General features: G+C 35.3%; 1 protein-coding gene across 1 annotated transcript in view; it reads right to left on the reverse strand.

Moving 5' to 3' along the window:
* The window catches only part of PDZRN4 (PDZ domain containing ring finger 4), a 398,606-nt gene that overhangs the window by 377,873 nt on the left and 1,440 nt on the right, over positions 1–19,293 (reverse strand). The window contains exons 2-3 of the mRNA XM_061129809.1: positions 17,494–17,580; positions 14,029–14,136 (exon numbers count right to left, since the gene is read on the reverse strand). Coding sequence (XP_060985792.1) covers positions 14,029–14,136; positions 17,494–17,580 — 195 coding nt within the window. The remainder of the gene's footprint in view (positions 1–14,028; positions 14,137–17,493; positions 17,581–19,293) is intronic.

The following is a 19,293-nucleotide window of genomic DNA, read 5'->3' on the forward strand; positions in this document are numbered from 1 at the left end:
AACTCACTATAAGTATCTATGACAATTAGGTAAGGAATTCACCAGATAAAAAGATGTGTGATATGACATCACAAATATATAACAGGAGTGGAGACTATAAAAATGTAGAATTTTAGGATGCATTCTAACTTAAGTTTTTATCAACTTACACTGTTATAAACATAAATTGTTATATGTAAGCTTTATGGTAATTAAAAGCAAAAAGTTATTGTAAATTCACAAAAGATAATCAGAAAGAAATCTAGTATATCACTAAAGAAAGTCATCAAACCACAAAGGAAGAAAGCAAGAAAAGAAAAAAGGAGTAGAAAACTACAAAACAGCCAGAAAGCAGTTAACAAATTGGAAAGAAGTACGTAACTATTAATAACTACTTTAAATGTAAAGAAACTAGATTCCCCAATCAAAGACAAAGAGTGGTTACATGAATAAAAGAAGACTCAACCACTTGTAAAAGAATGAAACTAGAACACTTTCTAACACCATACACAAAAATAAACTCAAAATGGATTAAAGATCTAAATGTAAGACCAGAAACTATAAAACTCCTAGAGGAGAACATAGGCAAAACACTCTCATAAATCACAGCAGGATCCTCTATGACCCACCTCCCAAAATATTGGAAATAAAAGCAAAAATAAACAAATGGGACCTAATGAAACTTAAAAGCTTTTGCACAACAAAAGAAACTATAAGTAAGGTGAAAAGACAGCCCTCAGATTGGGAGAAAATAATAGCAGATGAAGAAACAGACAAAGGATTAATCTCAAAAATATACAAGCAACTCCTGCAGCTCAATTCCAGAAAAATAAATGACCCAATCAAAAAATGGGCCAAAGACTAAACAGACATTTCTCCAAAGAAGACATACAGATGGCTAACAAACACATGAAAAGATGCTCAACATCACTCATTATCAGAGAAATGCAAATCAAAACCACAATGAGGTACCATTACACGCCAGTCAAGATGGCTGCTATCCAAAAGTCTACAAGCAATAAATGCTGGAGAGGGTATGGAGAAAAGGGAACCCTCTTACACTGTTGGTGGGAATGCAAACTAGTACAGCCGCTACGGAAAACAGTGTGGAGATTTCTTAAAAAACTGGAAATAGAACTGCCATATGACTCAGCAATCCCACTTCTGGGCATACACACTGAGGAAACCAGATCTGAAAGAGACACGTGCACCCCAATGTTCATCTCAGCACTGTTTATAATAGCCAGGACATCGAAGCAATCTATATGCCCATCAGCAGACGAATGGATAAGGAAGCTGTGGTACATATACACCATGGAATATTACTCAGCCATTAAAAAGAATTCATTTGAATCAATTCTACTGAGGTGGATGAAACTGGAGCCCATTATACAGAGTGAAGTAAGCCAGAAAGATAAAGAACATTACAGCATACTAACACATATATATGGAATTTAGAAAGATGGTAATGATAACCCTATATGCAAAACAGAAAAAGAGACACAGATGTACAGAACAGACTTTTGGACTCTGTGGGAGAAGGCGAGGGTGGGATGTTTCGAGAGGACAGCATGTATATTATCTATAGTGAAACAGATCACCAGCCCAGATGGGATGCATGAGACGGGTGCTTGGGCCTGGTGCACTGGGAAGACCCAGAGGAATTGGGTGGAGAGGGAGGTGGGAGGGGGGATCGGGATGGGGAATACATGTAACTCCATGGCTGATTCATGTCAATGTATGACAAAACCCACTGCAATGTTCTGAAGTAATTAGCCTCCAACTAATAAAAAATAAATGAAAAAAAAAAAAAAGAAGACTCACCCTGTGATAAACCATAATGGAAAAGAATATGAAAATGAATCTCTTTCTCTCTATCTCTCTCTCTATATATATAGTTAAATTGTCATTCAACAAATCTTAACTAACTCAAGAAGGCTTAAATCATATCAATGATCTTTTCTGACCAAAATAGTACAAAAGTAAAAAGAATTATATGAATAAACTAGAATTTCACAAATATATGGAGATTATACAACATGCTACTGAACAACCAATGATCAACAAAGAAACCAAAAGGGAAATTTTAAAATATATCTTGAGACAAATGAAAATGGAAATACAACATACCAAAATTTATGGCCTGGAGCAAAAGCAGCTTTAAAAATGAAGTTCATGGTGGGGAGGAGCCAAGATGGTGGAGGAATAGGACGGGGAGACCACTTTCTCCCCTACAAATTCATCGAAAGAACATTTGAACGCTGAGCAAACTTCATAAAACAACTTCTGACCACTAGCAGAAGACATCAGGGGCCCAGAAAAATGAAGTTCATAGCAATAAATGCCCAGCTCAAGAAACAATAAATATCCCAAATAAACAACATAACTTTACAACTCAAGAAACTAGAAAAAGAACAAAGTTTAGCAGAAGGAAAGAAATAATAAAAATCAGAGCAGACTTAAATAAAATAGAAAACAAAAAGACAATATAAAATATCAATTAAACAAAGAAATGGTTCTTAAAAAGTTAAAACTGATAGGACTCAAATAAAATCAGAACTGAAAGAAGTAACATAACTGATACTACAGAAAAACAGTGGATTATAAGAGACCTACCATCAACAAGTTATATACTGACAAATTGGAAAACTTAAGTCGTGGATAAATCCCTAGAAATAAAATCATCCAAGACTGAATCACAAAGAAATGGAAAATCTCAGCAGAGTGATTACCAGTAAAGAGATTGAATCGATAATCAAAAACCTCCCAACAGCCAAATCCCAGGACTAAGTTGCTTCGCAGTGAATTCTAATGATAATTCAAAGGAAAATTGATACCAATCTTTCTGTCAAACTCTTCCAAAAAAACAAAAGTAGAGGGAACACTTCCAAACACATTTCAGGATGACAGCATTATCCTGTTACTAAAATCAGACAAAGACACCACAAGAAAGGAAACTCACAGGCTAATATCCATGATAAACACAGATCTAAAATCAACAAAATATTCACAAACTGAATTCAGCAATACATTAAAAGGATCATATACCATAAACAAGTGGAACTTAATTCCAAACGTAAAAGTATGGTTCAATATTCACAAATCAATCAATGTGATAAACCATTTTAACAAAATGAAGGAGAAAAATCATGATCAGCGCAATAAAAGAAGAAAAAGCTTTTGACAAAATGTAACATCCACTTATGATAAAAGCTCTCAACCAAGTAGATACAAAGGGAATCAGTACAGTTCAGTCACTCAGTTGTGTCCGACTCTTTGTGACCCCATGAACCACAGCACGCCAGGCCTCCCTGTCCATCACCAACTCCAGGATTCCACCCAGACCCATGTCCATTGAGTCGGTGATGCCATCTAGCCATCTCATCTTCTGTCGTCCCCTTCTCCTCCTGCCCTTGATCGTTCCCAGTATCAGGGTCTTTTAATATGAGTCAGCTCTTTGCATTAGGTGGCCAAAGTATTGGAGTTTCAGTTTCAGCATCAGTCCTTCCAATGAACACCCAGGACTGAACTCCTTTAGGATGGACTGGTTGAATCTCTCTGCAGTCCAAGGGACTCTCAAGAGTCTCCTCCAACACCACAGTTCAAAAGCATCAATTCTGCGCTCAGCTTTCTTTATAGTCCAACTCTCACATCCATACATGACTACTGGAAAAACCATAGCCTTGACTAGATGGACCTTTGTGTACACAGTAATGTCTCTGCTTTTTAATATGCTATCTAGGTTGGTCATAACCTTCCTTCCAAGGAGTAAGCGTCTTTTAATTTCATGGCTGTAGTCACCATCTGCAGTGATTTTGGAGTCCAGAAAAATAAAGTTGGCCACTGTTTCCACTGTTTCCCCATCTATGTGCCATGAAGTGATGGGACCGAATGCCATGATCTTAGTTTTCTGAATGCTGAGCTTTAAGCCAACATTTTCACTCTCCTTTTTCACTTTCATCAAGAGGCTCTTTAGTTCTTCTTCACTTTCTGGACAAAAGGAATACCTCAACATAATAAATGCTACATATGAAAATTCCACAGCTAATGGCACACTCAATTTTTAAAGAGATTAAAACTTTTCCTTATAAGATCAGGAACAAGACAAGGATGGCCACTCTCACCAATTTTACACAACATATTAATAATATTGGAAGACTTAGCAATCAGATGGGAAAATAAAATAAAAAGCTTGCAAGTTAGAAAGGGAAAAACTAAAACTTTCACTATATTTAGATGACATAATTTTATACAATCATCTTTTGGTATCCACATGGAACTGGTTCCAGGAACCAGTCCTGTCTGACACCAAAATCTGTGAATGCTCAAGTATCATATATAAAATGGCATAGTATTGGCATATAAAGTATGCATGTTCTCTCATATAATTTAAATCATCTCTAGATTACTTACAATACCTAATACAACAGAAATGCTATGTAAATAATTATAAGTACAATGTAAATGCTATGTAAATATTTGTAAGTTCATGGCAAATGTAAGTTTTGCTTTTTTGAACTTTCAGGCTTTTTTTTTTTTTTTAATTCACGGTTGATTGAATTTGAAGATACAGAACTGGTAGATACAGACAGTCAGTTGTACAAAGAATTTTCTAAAGACACCACCAAAAATGGCTAGAACTAATAAATAAATTCAGTAAAGTTGAAGGATACAAAATCAATACACAGAAATCAGCTGTGTTTCTATAGAGTATTAATGAACTGCCTGAAAAATAAATGAAGAAAATAATCATACTTATAATTATATCAAAAATAATAAAACACCTAGAAATAAATTTAACAGAACAAGTAGAAGACCTGTGCACTGAAAACTACAAGATGTTGGTGAAAGAAAATGAAGAACACAAATAAATGGAAAGATATTCTGTGCTCATTGATTGAGAGAGTTATTATTTTTAAAGTGTTGATACTACCCAAAAGAATCTACAGATTCAATGCAATCCTTATGAAAATCTGAATGGCATTTTTCACAGAAATAGAAAAATATCCTAAAATTTGTATGGAACCACAAAAGACCCTAAAGTAACCTTAAGAATAATGAATAATAAGAATAATGAATAAAGCTGAAGATATCACATGCCTTGATTACAAACTATATTACAAAGATATAATAATCAAAACATTATGGTACTGATATAAAAAAAAAAACATTGACTAATAGAATAGAGAGTCCAGAAATAAATTCAGGCATACATAGTCAATTATGTACAACAAAGGAGTCAAGACTACACAATGGGAATAGGACAGTCTCTTCAATAAAATGGGCTTCCTGGTGGCTCAGATGGTGAAGAGTGCTTGCAATGCAGGATACCTGGGTTTGATCCCTGGGTCAGGAAGTTCCCCTGGAGAAAGGAATGGCTACCAACTCCTGTATTCTTGTCTGGGGAATTCCATGGACAAAGGTGACTGGTGGGCTACCATCCACGGGATTGCAAAGAGTCATACATAACTGAACACCTAACACTTTTGCTTCAGTAAATGGTGCTGGGAAAAATGGACAGCCACATGCAAAAGAAAGAAACTCGATTACTATGTTATACTCCAAACAAAAATTAACTTAAAATGAATTAAAGACTTGAACACAAAATCTTAAACCATGCAACTTCAAGAAAACATAGGCACCATGGTTCTCAATACTGGACTTGGCAATAATTCTTCTTGGATTTGATAACAGCAACAACAAAAAAAGGAAAAGAAGCAAGTGAGAATATATCAGACTAAAGACCTTCTGCACAGTAAAGGTGAAAAAAGTGAAAAGGGAGCTTACTGAATGGGAGAAAATATTTGCAAATCACATATTTGATAAGGAGTTAGTATCCAAAACATATACAGAATATGTACAACTCAGCTTAAAAACAAATAATCTGATTAAAATATGGGTAGAAGAAGTAAACACTTTTTTTTCTTTTTACAGAAAAAGACATGGAGATAGCCAACAAGAACATGAAAAGATGCTCAGCATCACTAATCAACAGGGAAACGCAAAATCAGAATGAGGTATCACCTCACATCTGTTAGAAGAAGTATTATCAAAAAGATAAGAGATGACAAATGCTTGCCAAAATGTAGAGAAAAGTGAACCCCTGCATACTATTGGTGGCAATGTAAATGGTGAAAAACACTATGAAAAACATTATGAGGTTTCCTCAACAAATTAAAAATAGAACTACCATATGATCCAACAATTCTACTTCTGGGTATTTTTCCAGAGAAAATAAAAACACTATTTCAAAAAGATGCATGCACCCCCATGTTCATTGTAGCATTGTTTAGAAAGACCAAGATATGTAAAAACCCTAAATATCCATGGATGTATAAATGGATAAAGAAACTGTGAGAGAGAGAGATATATATATATACATATATGTGTGTATATATATATATACACACACATGCATATATACACACACATATATATGTACATATATATATCAACATATATCAGGTAAGTGAAATAAATTAGAGACAGATACAATGGGATCAAACTTATATGTAGAATTTTTTTAAAAAATCTCATAGATACAAAGAACAGATTGCTCAATGGTTCCCAGAGCTGGAGAGTTAGGGATAGAGAAACAGGAAAAGAGAATATAAAGGTAAAAACTTCCAGATATAAAATAAATACATAATGGGAATGTAATGAACAGCACGGCAAGTATAGTTACCAAATGCTATCTTGAATATTTGAAAGCTGCTAAGAGAGTAGATCCTATAAGTTCTCATCACAGGAAAAAATCCTATAAATGTCTATGGTGATGATTTCAGCTAGACTTAACAGTGGTGATTGTTTTTACAATATGTTCAAAATATCAAATCATCGTGTTGTATACCTGAAACTAATATAATGTTGCATGTCAGTTATACCTAATAAAAATCATCTAAATAAAAGTAAATTATATAGGTGCTCTGTTGAGATTCTGTAGCTGGGAACTAAAGGGGGAATGGGAGTCACAGTTAGACTTTCTGACAGGCACACCACATGCAGTTACATAGTATGCTAACTACACAGTCATGTATGGTGGCCCTACTTTCTCAGAAGCTTAGTACTCAAAAATCAAAGTTCATATCTTATAAATTTAAAACAGATAAATCAGTGCTTAACTCACTAAAGCTCAAGGTTTTAAAGACCTTACTAGCTCTTCTTTTGTAAGCTAAAATAAAACATTTAAAATATTTTAAACAGAACTGAATTTATTAATAATAGAAACTCAGTGGATTGGCAAAATACTATGATAAACTGGATAGAAAATTTGAAGAACTAGCTGTTGTTACCCTCATAGCTATGGGCACAAAACTGGGAATAAGAAAAAATTGAGAAAACTTTGTGAGATAACCCATTTCAATTTCAAGGCTGAGACCCAAGTTCAAGGCCTGCATCTCTTCCTGAAACCAAAATGCTATGTTACATCCACTCTTTTACTAATCCCATATCACGATGTCTCAAAATGAACTGAAGTACTTCTAGAACAGGAAAACTAAAATTAATCCATAGTGTCATTCCACTAAGACAAGATGATAATGTCCATTTGTCTTCATGACAATTGAAACAGCAGCTTCACATAAAGGCCTGCCTTGCCTTGTATAGACAGAAAACAGGCCTTCTACACAAGTAGCTGCTTGAGAGCAGAGAAGGAGCCTTATTTCTCTTTATTTCCATAATACAACCATGCCACTTAACACATATAGGCAGTTAGTAAGATACTTGTTAAATGACTGAATTAAATCATAAGTCTACAATTTTCTCCTGCAGCCCTTTTTCCATCTGATGTTTATATGAGTATGTGATATGTACAACTTAAAACTTCCTACATTTACTCATTCAAACCGTGGTGCCTATGGAAATGGGAATGACTGAAAACTGGAGTGACTGAATTCTCCAAAAAAAGAAAAATACAACTGCCCTTCCCCTCGCTGCACTGTCTCTCTGCTTTTGAAAACAAACTACTTGCATAAGCTGAATGAGACACAGCAGGCTCACAACAGCAGGTTCCAGGAACCTGGCCTGTGCTTGGCACTTCAAGCACACAATAAGTATGAATGGCATAGAAACTGAGGCACAGCTGGCTTATTCAAGTGAAACTGAAAGTGTTAGTCTTTCAGTCATGTCTGACTCTTTGCAACCCCATGGACTGTAGCTTGCCAGGCTGCTCTGTCCACGGAATTTTCCAGGCAAGCACACTGGAATGGATTGCCATTCCCTTCTCCAGGGCATCTTCCTGACCAGGGATCAAACTGGGGTCTCCTACAATGCAGGCAGATTCTTTATCATCTGAGCCACCAGGAAAGCCTATTTAAGGCCATACATTTTAAAGGCAGGTCAGGAATTCCAGCTAGATCTCCCTGATTTCAGAATGCATGCTCCCATTGCACCACAGTACTTTTCCAGATATACTAAAATATACAATTATATAATGATAGTCATGTATTACAAATGGAATCATGATTTTAAAACTCATTACGATGTACTTCTTTACTTGCACTAACAAGATTGCTTTATTTCTCTCCTAATTCTTTCAGACAATCAGTCAATGTTAAAATACACTCTAAGAACGTGGGAGGATGATAATATTTTACTGATGAATTCTGTAATATGTTTGAATTAAATAGCAATTTGTCAAAAATTCTAACTCCCCACCAGTTATACAAGTGACCTACAAAACCGTAAATACTTCTTATGCATACACAAGCTAGCATGGTTGCTTTATGACGCAGTAAGTTACACTATGCCATCAGGCACATACAGGGGTACTGCACTGAAGATCTGATTCAAAAGCATTCCTGAATGTTTAGCTCTAATCTGCATTTAAATTTCCTGCCTTAACAGCCACAACCAAACTATGCAGAGCCTTGGGCAAATAAACATGATAGCCACCAAAGATATTCACTTTAGTGGAAGAGAAAGTAGTGACAGAGAATGCAGAATATCTAACACTGAAGAACTAAAACAAAGTGTAGTTGGCAGTCTGGAAGAGATAATAAGTTCTTGTAGAGTCATTGCATTTGTAAAGTTCTTTCTGCTAGTACTAAATACAGCACTTCCTAGAAAGTGCTATACTGACATGATTCCACGTTGGAATTCTTTCTAAAGTAAATGAAGAAGTCTTGTGTGCAGCATTTCACAATGGATTTCAAACTAAATAGAAGATATTTTAATATATACACTAAAGAAAACTCTGCTTTCTGCTCCCAACTGTTCTCAAAGACTTCACAGCACTTCACCCCTGCATCCTAGTCTCCAGAAGCTGAAAGAAGGGTGGACTTTCCTGTCACAATCTCAAAGTATTGGCTGGGAGTCAGGGGAATGGGTAGGGGAGAACAAAATGTGAAGAGCCATGAATGACTATCCCCTCTCTAGTCACTTTCCCACTCAGGGGTTATAGTTGTGTAACCCACCACCAGCATCACAGAAATAACAATAGGGTAGTTTCTGACAACAGCAGTGAACTTTGACTCTCAACTCCCTCTCACATACCCTCAAGGCATCCTAAGAAGATGATAACAACTGTATTGGTATTGCCTGCATAGAAGTGTGCCAAAGCCTTCGATAGTAACAGGGATCTTCTGTGGTCCTTTGAGCCTTGAAAGGCTGAAAAACAGCATGCAAAAGATGCTTTTATTCAGACGTACACTCTGGTGAATTCCTGGTCTATGTGAATTTCTGTGATGTTTCAAAATGTCTTTAGCAATATCTTCTGCCTTTTCAATTTCCAGTGATACTTTGACACCTAATATTGTAACTGACATATTACAACTGATGTCTATTCTGAATCTATACACATGAATATTTTAACAAATGTGGATTTGTAAACATCTATAAACTGGTAAACATGATTGCTCATGGTGACTAGCTTCAAAACTAAATTTGCCCTTCATTAGGTGAAAAATACAGCATGGATTTATCTCATGACTATAATTTTTCTTTTATATTTCTTGAATTCAGCTTCAGTGGAATACACAATATTTAAAGACATACTTTTGGAGTTTTTGGCCTTTGTTAAACTTTAACAAAATTGTTATAGCTAATATTTTTATTAGCATTAGCAAAATCTCTTTATAAGTAGAACCAAACTTTTAACATATCTACTTTCTTCTTCAAATGAATGATTTAAGAAAATTTATTTTATAAATTTATTTCATAAGCCTGTCATAATGAGTGCTTTAAGTAATTAACTAGACAAAATATTTTTAGTATATTTTAAGTAAAAAATAAATTATAGAACAGTTTCTATTTTTCATTTAAGTCAGACACCACTGAATTCAAAACATTTAGTAATGTGTCAGACTGTGGGAATTAAGTCACATGTACTATAATGTATGAAGTATTCGGGTACTTTATAGTGTAAACAAATTTATTTTTTGCACTAGGTTTAAATCAGCATGGCTGTTTGAAATTCAAAAACTGAGGAAAAAATTTATCAAGTTAGTTCACTAAACAAATCACTGAGCACATAAACAAATAAAAATTAATCTAACATTAAATCTGCTTTTTTTTTTACAAAAAAAAATCTGTTTTTTTATGTCTGCATATTTTAAATTAATCGACATATTTCTTATTAGCTTCTCATTATAAAGTTTACTGGTACTATAATGGCTAAATAATTGATAAGAGCTAAAATAATTAATTAGAATTATATCTTTCTTACGTACACATAGGGATAGTCTACACATATATATGCACAAGAACAAACAAGCTTATCAAAATATGTATATTAAGTAAGGTCACACAACTATCTTTCACTCTGAAAAAGTTGATGGCATCCCTGAGCAACCAAATATGAGATTTATTTCTAATCATCTTCTTTACAAACTATTTCATGCAATTTAACAGATAACATTCCAGAAATATATATACCACCTAACTCATTTCTTAACTGCAAATGTGCTCACATGAATTCATTATAGAACTATAACGAAAATATGCATAATACCAATGTACTCTGGCATAAAGGATTCATTGATAAATCTCTATCATTGAGGAAAATTTCAAGAGAGTTCCAGAAAAACATCTACTTCTGCTTTACTGACTATGCCAAAGCCTTTGACTGTGTGGATAACAACAAACTGTAGAAAATTCTTCAGGAGATGGGAATACCAGACTACCTGACCTGCCTCCTGAGAAATCTGTACGCATGTCAAGAAGCAACAGTTAGAACTGGACATGGAACAACAGATTGGTTCCAAATTGGGAAAGGAGTTACGTCAAGGCTGTATATTGTTACCCTGCTTATTTAACTTATATGCAGAGTACATTATGAGAAAAGCTGGGCTGGAAGAAGCACAAGCTGGAATCAAGATCACCGGGAGAAATATCAGTAACCTCAGATACACAGATGACACCACCCTTATGGCAGAAAGTGAAGAAGAACTAAAGAGCCTCTTGATGAAAGTGAAAGAGGAGAGTGAAAAAGTTGGCTTAAAGCTCAGCATTCAGAAAACTAAGATCATGGCATCTGGTCCCATCACTTCAGGGAAAATAGATGGGGAAACAGTGGCTGACTTTATCTTTCTGGGCTCCAAAATCACTGCAGATGGTGACTGCAGCCATGAAATTAAGACACTTGCTCCTTGGAAGAAAAGAAATGGCCAACCTAGACAGCATATTAAAAAGCAGAGACATTACTTTGTCCGCAAAGGTCCATCTAGTCAAAGCTATGGTTTTTCCAGTAGTCATGTATGGATGTGAGAATTGGACTATAAAGAGAGTTGAGTGCTGAAGAATTAATGTTGTTGAACTGTGGTGTTGGAGGAGACTCTTAAGAGTCCCTTGGACAGCAACAGTCCAACCAGTCCATCCTAAAGGAAATCAGTCCTGAATATTCATTGGAAGGACAGATGCTGAAGCTGAAACTCCAATACTTTGGCCACATTATGTGAAGAACTGACTCATTTGAAAAGATCCTGATGCTGGGAAACACTGAAGGCAGGAGAAGGGGACGACAGAGGATGAGATGGTTAGATGGCATCACCGACCCGAGGGACATGAGTCTGAATAAGCTCTGGGATTTGGTGATGGACAGGGAGGCCTGGCATGCTGCTGGCCATGGGGTCGCAAAGAGTTGCACACACTGAGCAACTGAACTGAACTGAGGCAAATTTCCAGCTTTTGTCATTAGCAGCTAATCCATGCACATCAAGGTGAAAAAATAATAATACTGCAGCTGGTTATAATTTAGATCAATTGATTGTCAATATAATTGATCAATCAATCCCATTATTGATCTTTTTGCTTTTTATCTTGTATTACTTGAGTCAGGTTATTTTGAAATATATTAGTGACAATATTAAATATAGAGATGCACTGATTAATCAGCCATAGTTTTTTATAAATGTACATCTTTACATTAACAAAACCAATACATTTTTAACAAATTTGCTATATTACAATATAAAAGACAAATTCTTCTTCCTCCTTTTCCATACAACATTAACGAAGTATACGTTACATTGCTGCCTAGTTGGAATAAATCATTTTTAAATCCCGAGTATGTGTTTCTGTTATGAGTACATGTGAATGCGTGTGCTAATGGAATATACATATCCAGTTCCATCAGCACTTCTAATAGTAGCATATGTAGGCATTTGTTTTTCATTTAACTGGCAAAACTTAAATGCTTAGAGATAATGCAGAAAGTAATAAGAACAATTTTTTGTTTGCTATCTTCCCTTTATATCATACAGGACCAACATGAGTAGAAACAGACAAATTCTAACGTTAGATACTATACCATGTAAATGTTTCCACCAGGCAAATTGTCAAGACAAACTGGATAACATCAGTGAAAGTAGCTCTATACTTTCTTGGCTACAAAACTAGAAAGAGAAAATCTTGATACAAGAGACCTCTTTAGATAAAAACCACAATTTTTTAGCCAAAGGCAACTCCTCTCTCTTTCCCAAAATGCCTAATCAGCTAATTTCTAAATGGCATAAGTCAACCATAAACTGTAGACTCTTCTCTACTCTTTACTCTCATCCTTGGTCAAATTATTTGAAATTTAACTTTTTAATGCACAAATGATGAATGAACATCTAAAACATTATTCAAAGTTTAATAAAGAAAAACAGTCTCCATCCAGATAGTTTATACAGACACTCAGAAAGATAGTGATTACATAATTTAGAAAACAAAGTTTTTCCAAAAGCACAGTGGAGTTAAATAAATGTTCCAAATTTCCATTTGTGCCTTTACTAATATATTAGAAATAATTCCATTGATAGAAGTAACCTAATTTTCAGTTAAGCCAAATAATACTGTCCAACAGGAAATGGGAACCCACTCCAGTATCTTCGTCTGGAGAATCCCATGGACGGAGGAGCCTGGCGGGCTGTAGTCCAAGGGGTCACAAAGAGTGGGACAGGACTGAAGCAATTTAGCAACCCACTAACAATTCAAAAGCACTGAGTCAGTAAATGGCAGTGACCTTAAATTCCATAACCACAACTCAGATTTCACTAACTTGTAAGTGTTTACTTCATCAACCCTACATACAAATAATACAGACATAACATACAGAAGAAAAAATAGTTTCCAACAAGTTTTTGCAATAAGAAAAATAAGCTGCTTCTTTTTTTTTCATGTAAAATATGAACAAGATAACCATATTAAATTAAGAAATGGTAAAAAGGCAATTATATAAGGAATTATAAAAAATTTCAAACTCTACACATAACTTACCAATTACAAGTTTAAAGATAGTAATATTTACTCATCAAAAATGTTCTTCAGGAGAGATTTATCATACTTTTTGAGATGTCATAAAAAACCAACCCTTTAGATAATCACACAATCATCTTTAAAATTCATGGGGACAGGCAATTTTTTAAAATGGAGACATTCATTAACACATCTAGAAATGTTGGGTGATTCATTCTTCTAGTAAAATATCCAATAATTAAATACGTTACTTAAATACTATTGTGAGATATACACTTTAATAAGTACCACACCTAGGAAAAGCAGTACGTTTGGAAATTTAAAATGTCCAAATATTCTTTCACAAATCCTATTTGTATTTTACTATTGTCTTACCTCAATGATTTTGTCATGAACTTCCAGGCCATCTGCTCTATCAGCAGGTCCATTTTTCAAAATTTTTGAAACATAAATGCCTTCCATTGGTGTTTCTTCTTGATGATTCTATTAAAAATAAAACCGTTAGCAGTGAGAAAGATGTGAATGAAATTTTAAGCTAGATAAAAAAGCAATTTAGTAAATGCAACATTGTCAAACCTCCCTAAACATGCAACTCTCTTTCTAAAATGGAGAGTTGATATTGAACTATAACTTACTTAACACCTAGTCATTAATCAAGATGGCAGCTTTAGTGAAGGAATCCCACATCTTTGACAAGATTATCTATTTACCTCCATTTTTGAGTGGAATGTGAAGTCAAGTGTGCCTTAGGAAGCATCACTACAAACAAAGCTAGTGGAGGTGATAGAATTCCAGTTGAGCTATTTCAAATCCTAAAAGATGATGCTGTGAAAGTGCTGCACTCAAGATGCCAGCAAATTTGCAAAGCTCAGCAGTGGCCACAGAACTGGAAAAGGTCAGTTTTCATTCCAATCCCAAAGACAGGCAATCCCAAAGAATGCTCAAACTACCGCACAATTGTACTCATCTCACATGCTAGTAAAGTAATGCTCAAAATTCTCCAAGCCAAGCTTCAGCAATACGTGAACTTCCAGATGTTTAAACTGGTTTTAGAAAAGGCAGAGGAACCAGAGATCAAACTGCCAACATCCGCCGGATCATTGAAAAATCAAGAGAGTTCCAGAAAAACATTTATTTCTGCTTTATTGACTGTGCCAAAGCCTTTGACTGTGTGTATCACAATAAACTGTGGAAAATTCTGAAAGAGATGGGAATATCAGACCACCTGACCTGCCACTTGAGAAATCTGTATCAGGTCAGGAAGCAACAGTTAGAACTGGATGTGGAACAACAGACTGGTTCCAAATAGGGAAAGGAGTATGTCAAGGCTGTATATTGTCACCCTGCTTATTTAACTTATACGCGGAGTACATCATGAGAAACGCTGGGCTGGAAGAAGCACAAGCTGGAATCAAGATTGCCTGGAGAAATATCAGTAACCTCAGATATGCAGATGACATCACCCTTATGGCAGAAAGTGAAGAAGAACTAAAGAGCCTCTTGATGAAAGTGAAAGAGGAGAGTGAAAAAGTTGGCTTAAAGCTCAACATTCAGAAAACTAAGATCATGGCATCTGGTTCCATCACTTCATGGCAAATAGATGGGGAAATAGTGGAAACAGTGGCTGACTTTATCTTTCTGGGCTCCAAAATCACTGCAGATGGTGACTGCAGCCATGAAATTAAGACACTTGCTCCTTGGAAGGAAAGTTATGACCAACCTAGACAGCATATTAAAAAGCAGAGTCATTTTTTGCCAACAAAGGTCCATCTGGTCAAGGCTATGGTTTTTCCAGTGGTCATGTATGGATGTGAGAGTTGGACTACAACGAAAGCTGAGCACCAAAGAATTGATGGTTTGAATTGTGGTGTTGGAAAAGACTCTTGAGAGTCCCTTGGACTGCAAGGAGATCCAACCAGTCCATCCTAAAGGAGATCAGTCCTGGGTGTTCATTGGAAGGACTGATGCTGAAGCTGAAACTCCAATACTTTGGCCACCTGATGTGAAGAGCTGACTCATTTAAAAAGACCCTGATGCTTCGAAAGATTGAGGGCAGGAGGAGAAGGGGATGACAGAGGATGAGATGGTTGGATAGCATCACTGAGTCAATGGACATGGGTTTGGGTGGACTCCGGGAGTTGGTGATGGACAGGGAAGCCTGGTGTGCTGTGGTTCATGGGGTCGCAAACAGTCGGACACGACTGAGCAACTGAACTGAACTGAACTGACATGAAAACTGTGAGGAAAGCCGTGTATAAAGTGATAACAGTGGGCCTCTATGTATCGTTTATAAGAGGTGTAGCAATTAAAAGGACTCTAAGTTAAAGGAAATGAAAAGCATATCCAGTCTCACTAGATAATTGGTTTGAGTGGTGGTCATAATTCTCAAAATATAACTTATCCTCACAATGGGACACATTTGGAAATATAGCTCTGACTATATCTATTCACAGGGGAAACCACTTACTCGAGTGTAAAATTCTAAAAGATCAACTCCAAATTTCAGTGGCTTCCTGGAATGGATTCAGTGAGTCTGATTATAAGTTAAACCTCAAACACATAGTCAGTATCATACATAGAGAGCATTTTAGTAAGTCACAGAAAACCAATTACATTGCAAAACTCATTTAGGGAAAATGCCCAACATCCTATAAAAATATATAATTCTAAATGTCATTTCACTTTCTGGCAGGTTAAATAAAATCATTTATCCTTTATTAGCCTTCTTTAACATGAATTTTAAGAGGCTCTTGAAAATGTCCAGTTTTATCTAAATGCCAAACACCTAACTAACACTTAAAAAATATTACTTAGGGGAAAAAAAACAAAGTGATATCCTAAAAAGACTTTCTACCTTTTCATAATAAAAGGGAACGCTTCTAGAAACAGAAGCGTAGCGGTCATTAGTTGCTAGGTTTTCAAAATGCTAAATAAAAGGAGGAAATGTGTCATTGCCACCCTGGCCTGAACACAGCATATGGCCAACAGTGTTCAGTTTCCATGGACAACATCTGCAATGCAGGACACAAAACTTTCACGACAGCTGATTTGGGAAATTGAAAGAATATGACTTTTTCAAACCTTCGTCACCTCTCCTAGAGAGGATGAAAATTAAGCTGATGTAGTATTTGAAGGATAAGAAAGAACTTTGCAGCTACAGTATTTATTATGAGTTTATAAACTCATGCATTTTGAAAACAATTGCATCAGTGTAGAAAAAAGTATTCCTTCAATTAAATAAAGGATTTGATTTGGGGAGTCAAAAATATGTCAAATCAACTATCTTTTCTAAGCATGGCATTTTCTATGAAACTGTGAAAACAACTATCCCTTATTTCAACTCATTTTAACTCTTCATTCATTCGAGATAAACTTACTGGTCTGTGTTAGCATCTGAAAATTGATCAATTTGACATAATAAATAAGAGTTTTGAGCAGGTAATACACCTAAGATTATCAAGCAGAAATTGCCTATATATTTTTGTGAAATAGACTTATTCAAGAAAGTTGCCAACAGGGCTATACAATGTAGACAAAATGTGAAATGTACACTTTTTTTTTTTTTTTTTTAAGTATCAAAGTTAACTGTTGTTTTGTCTTATTTTTCTCAAAAAATTCTCACCATGTTCTGGAATATTTACACTGTAATATTTGTGATTAAGAAATCTGATACTTGATGACAAACAGTATTTTATTTTATTTTTTATTTTTTTTAGACAAACAGTATTTTAAAGAATAAACCACCTTTTTTTTTTTTTTACTCAAAATCCACAAATGAAAGCTAAGTCTTCTATTATTTTATAAACAAGGAACGAGATATGCATTAACAAGATCAGTTACCTGATTTGGTCGACCTCCTATAATATTGAATCCCAAAGTGTCATTTTCTCTTTCTAATACAATAGTGAGTGGTTTATGTTCTCCTTCCTACAAGAAAAGGGATAAAATAACTAACTAGTTAAATATGTGAAAGAAAAAAAGCAAATGCTACAAAAATTTCTTTAAAGTAAAAAAATTAAATTTGGAAAAGAGAAAATCTTAAAGTTTTAAAGGTAAGGATGGCTGAATTCTCAAGATTAATTTCTTGAGATTTTATTTCTAAATTTAAAGATTAATTTCTAAATTTAAACTGAAAGTATGCATTTGAAGGAACAACCATGGATGTAAGAAAAATAACTATTTCCAAAAATGGCTAAATGGCTGTGCATTTTTACACATGCAGCTTTTATCCTAATGTAGCATCTAATTCTGAGCCCACTGTAATTTAAAATAGATTTCTGATTCAACTCTACAGGTATCTGTGCTTTTCCTCTCCATTATAGATGAGTAAAGTAAATTGTTAAATAATCTAAGAATTATTTTATGTAAAAATTTCACTTTGGAAAGTCTTGAGGGATGTAAAGGGTATTTAAAAATTTATATATATAATCTATTATTTATAAGTTTCTTTCAACAGTAATATTCAGATTGCTATTGAAATACAGGGTCTTGTAGGTTATAGTAATCCTAATTTTAAGTGGTGTTTTATTTGGTTTTGCAGAATTTTAAAAAGAGGAGAGGATTTGTATTAACTAAAGTAGTATGCATTGCTTTCCTGATGGACAAATAATAGTTACACAAATAGGAATTATATCTACAATATCTGATTATTAATAAAGACCAATTTAAACATAAGATGAAATAGTACAAGCCTATGAGTTTTATTCATGGTTATGGATATTATTAACTACCCGAGGAAATTACACGTTTGGTAATTACTCTGGAATGATGAATTTCCATAAACCTCATCACCACTACTGCCATCATCACCACTTTTTCTCAGGAGCTTTTCCCAGGCAGTGTGCACAGCAGCCCCTACTGGTAGAGGCAAAATATTTCTGAGCAGCATAGAGAAGCCTTTTGGTAGTCTACAGATCTCCCTTAGTTTGGTAAGTAGATACAGATCTCGCTCAGTTCTTCCTCACTTCTCACAACCACAGCCTGACTTGGTGCATGGACTTCTCTGTCATATAATCTAGCCTTGCTCCTTTCCACCAACCATTGCTTCCCCAAGACCTTGCACCCTTAACCAGTATTACAGACCATAATTCTGTGCTTCTCCCTGGTCTTCCCATTTTACAAATTTAACTAGATGTAGATACAATAGAGAAAGAAATGTAATAGAATTCAATCTTTTAATAGGGTGTACTTCTGGTTATCAGACTAGATACAGCACACCCCCTCATCCTTCAATTATCCTTTTTTAGGTTCAAGGACAGAAGCTTCTAAACTTGGTCCCTGAGCTGGAGGCAGTGCAAAGCAGTCCCAGATGGGCATCCTCCTGGGTTGCTCCTCCCCAGGAGGCTGGGGAATGAAAACAGCTCCTTGAACGGAGTGTAAGTTCTGCTAAATCTCTGCTCACCATGGCAGCGACCAACAATGTCAAACACTGTGCAGAAGTCGTTCAGAAAAGGAACAGCTTTATAAACAGGCCTCTTCTCACCAGCCGCTGCAAGGAGGCTTGTTTATTTGGTCGGAAAGTGGGCAAGTCCAGGAACACAGTTCAAGGCCAGAAACCTCGACAAAGAAATGAAACAGCTCAGGAGCTCATCGGGCTAGTCTGAGCGCAGATGGATGTGAGCTCCTGACTTGGTTCCCCAA

This window comes from Dama dama, chromosome 3, assembly GCF_033118175.1.
Source record: "Dama dama isolate Ldn47 chromosome 3, ASM3311817v1, whole genome shotgun sequence".
Taxonomy (NCBI): Eukaryota; Metazoa; Chordata; class Mammalia; order Artiodactyla; family Cervidae; genus Dama; species Dama dama.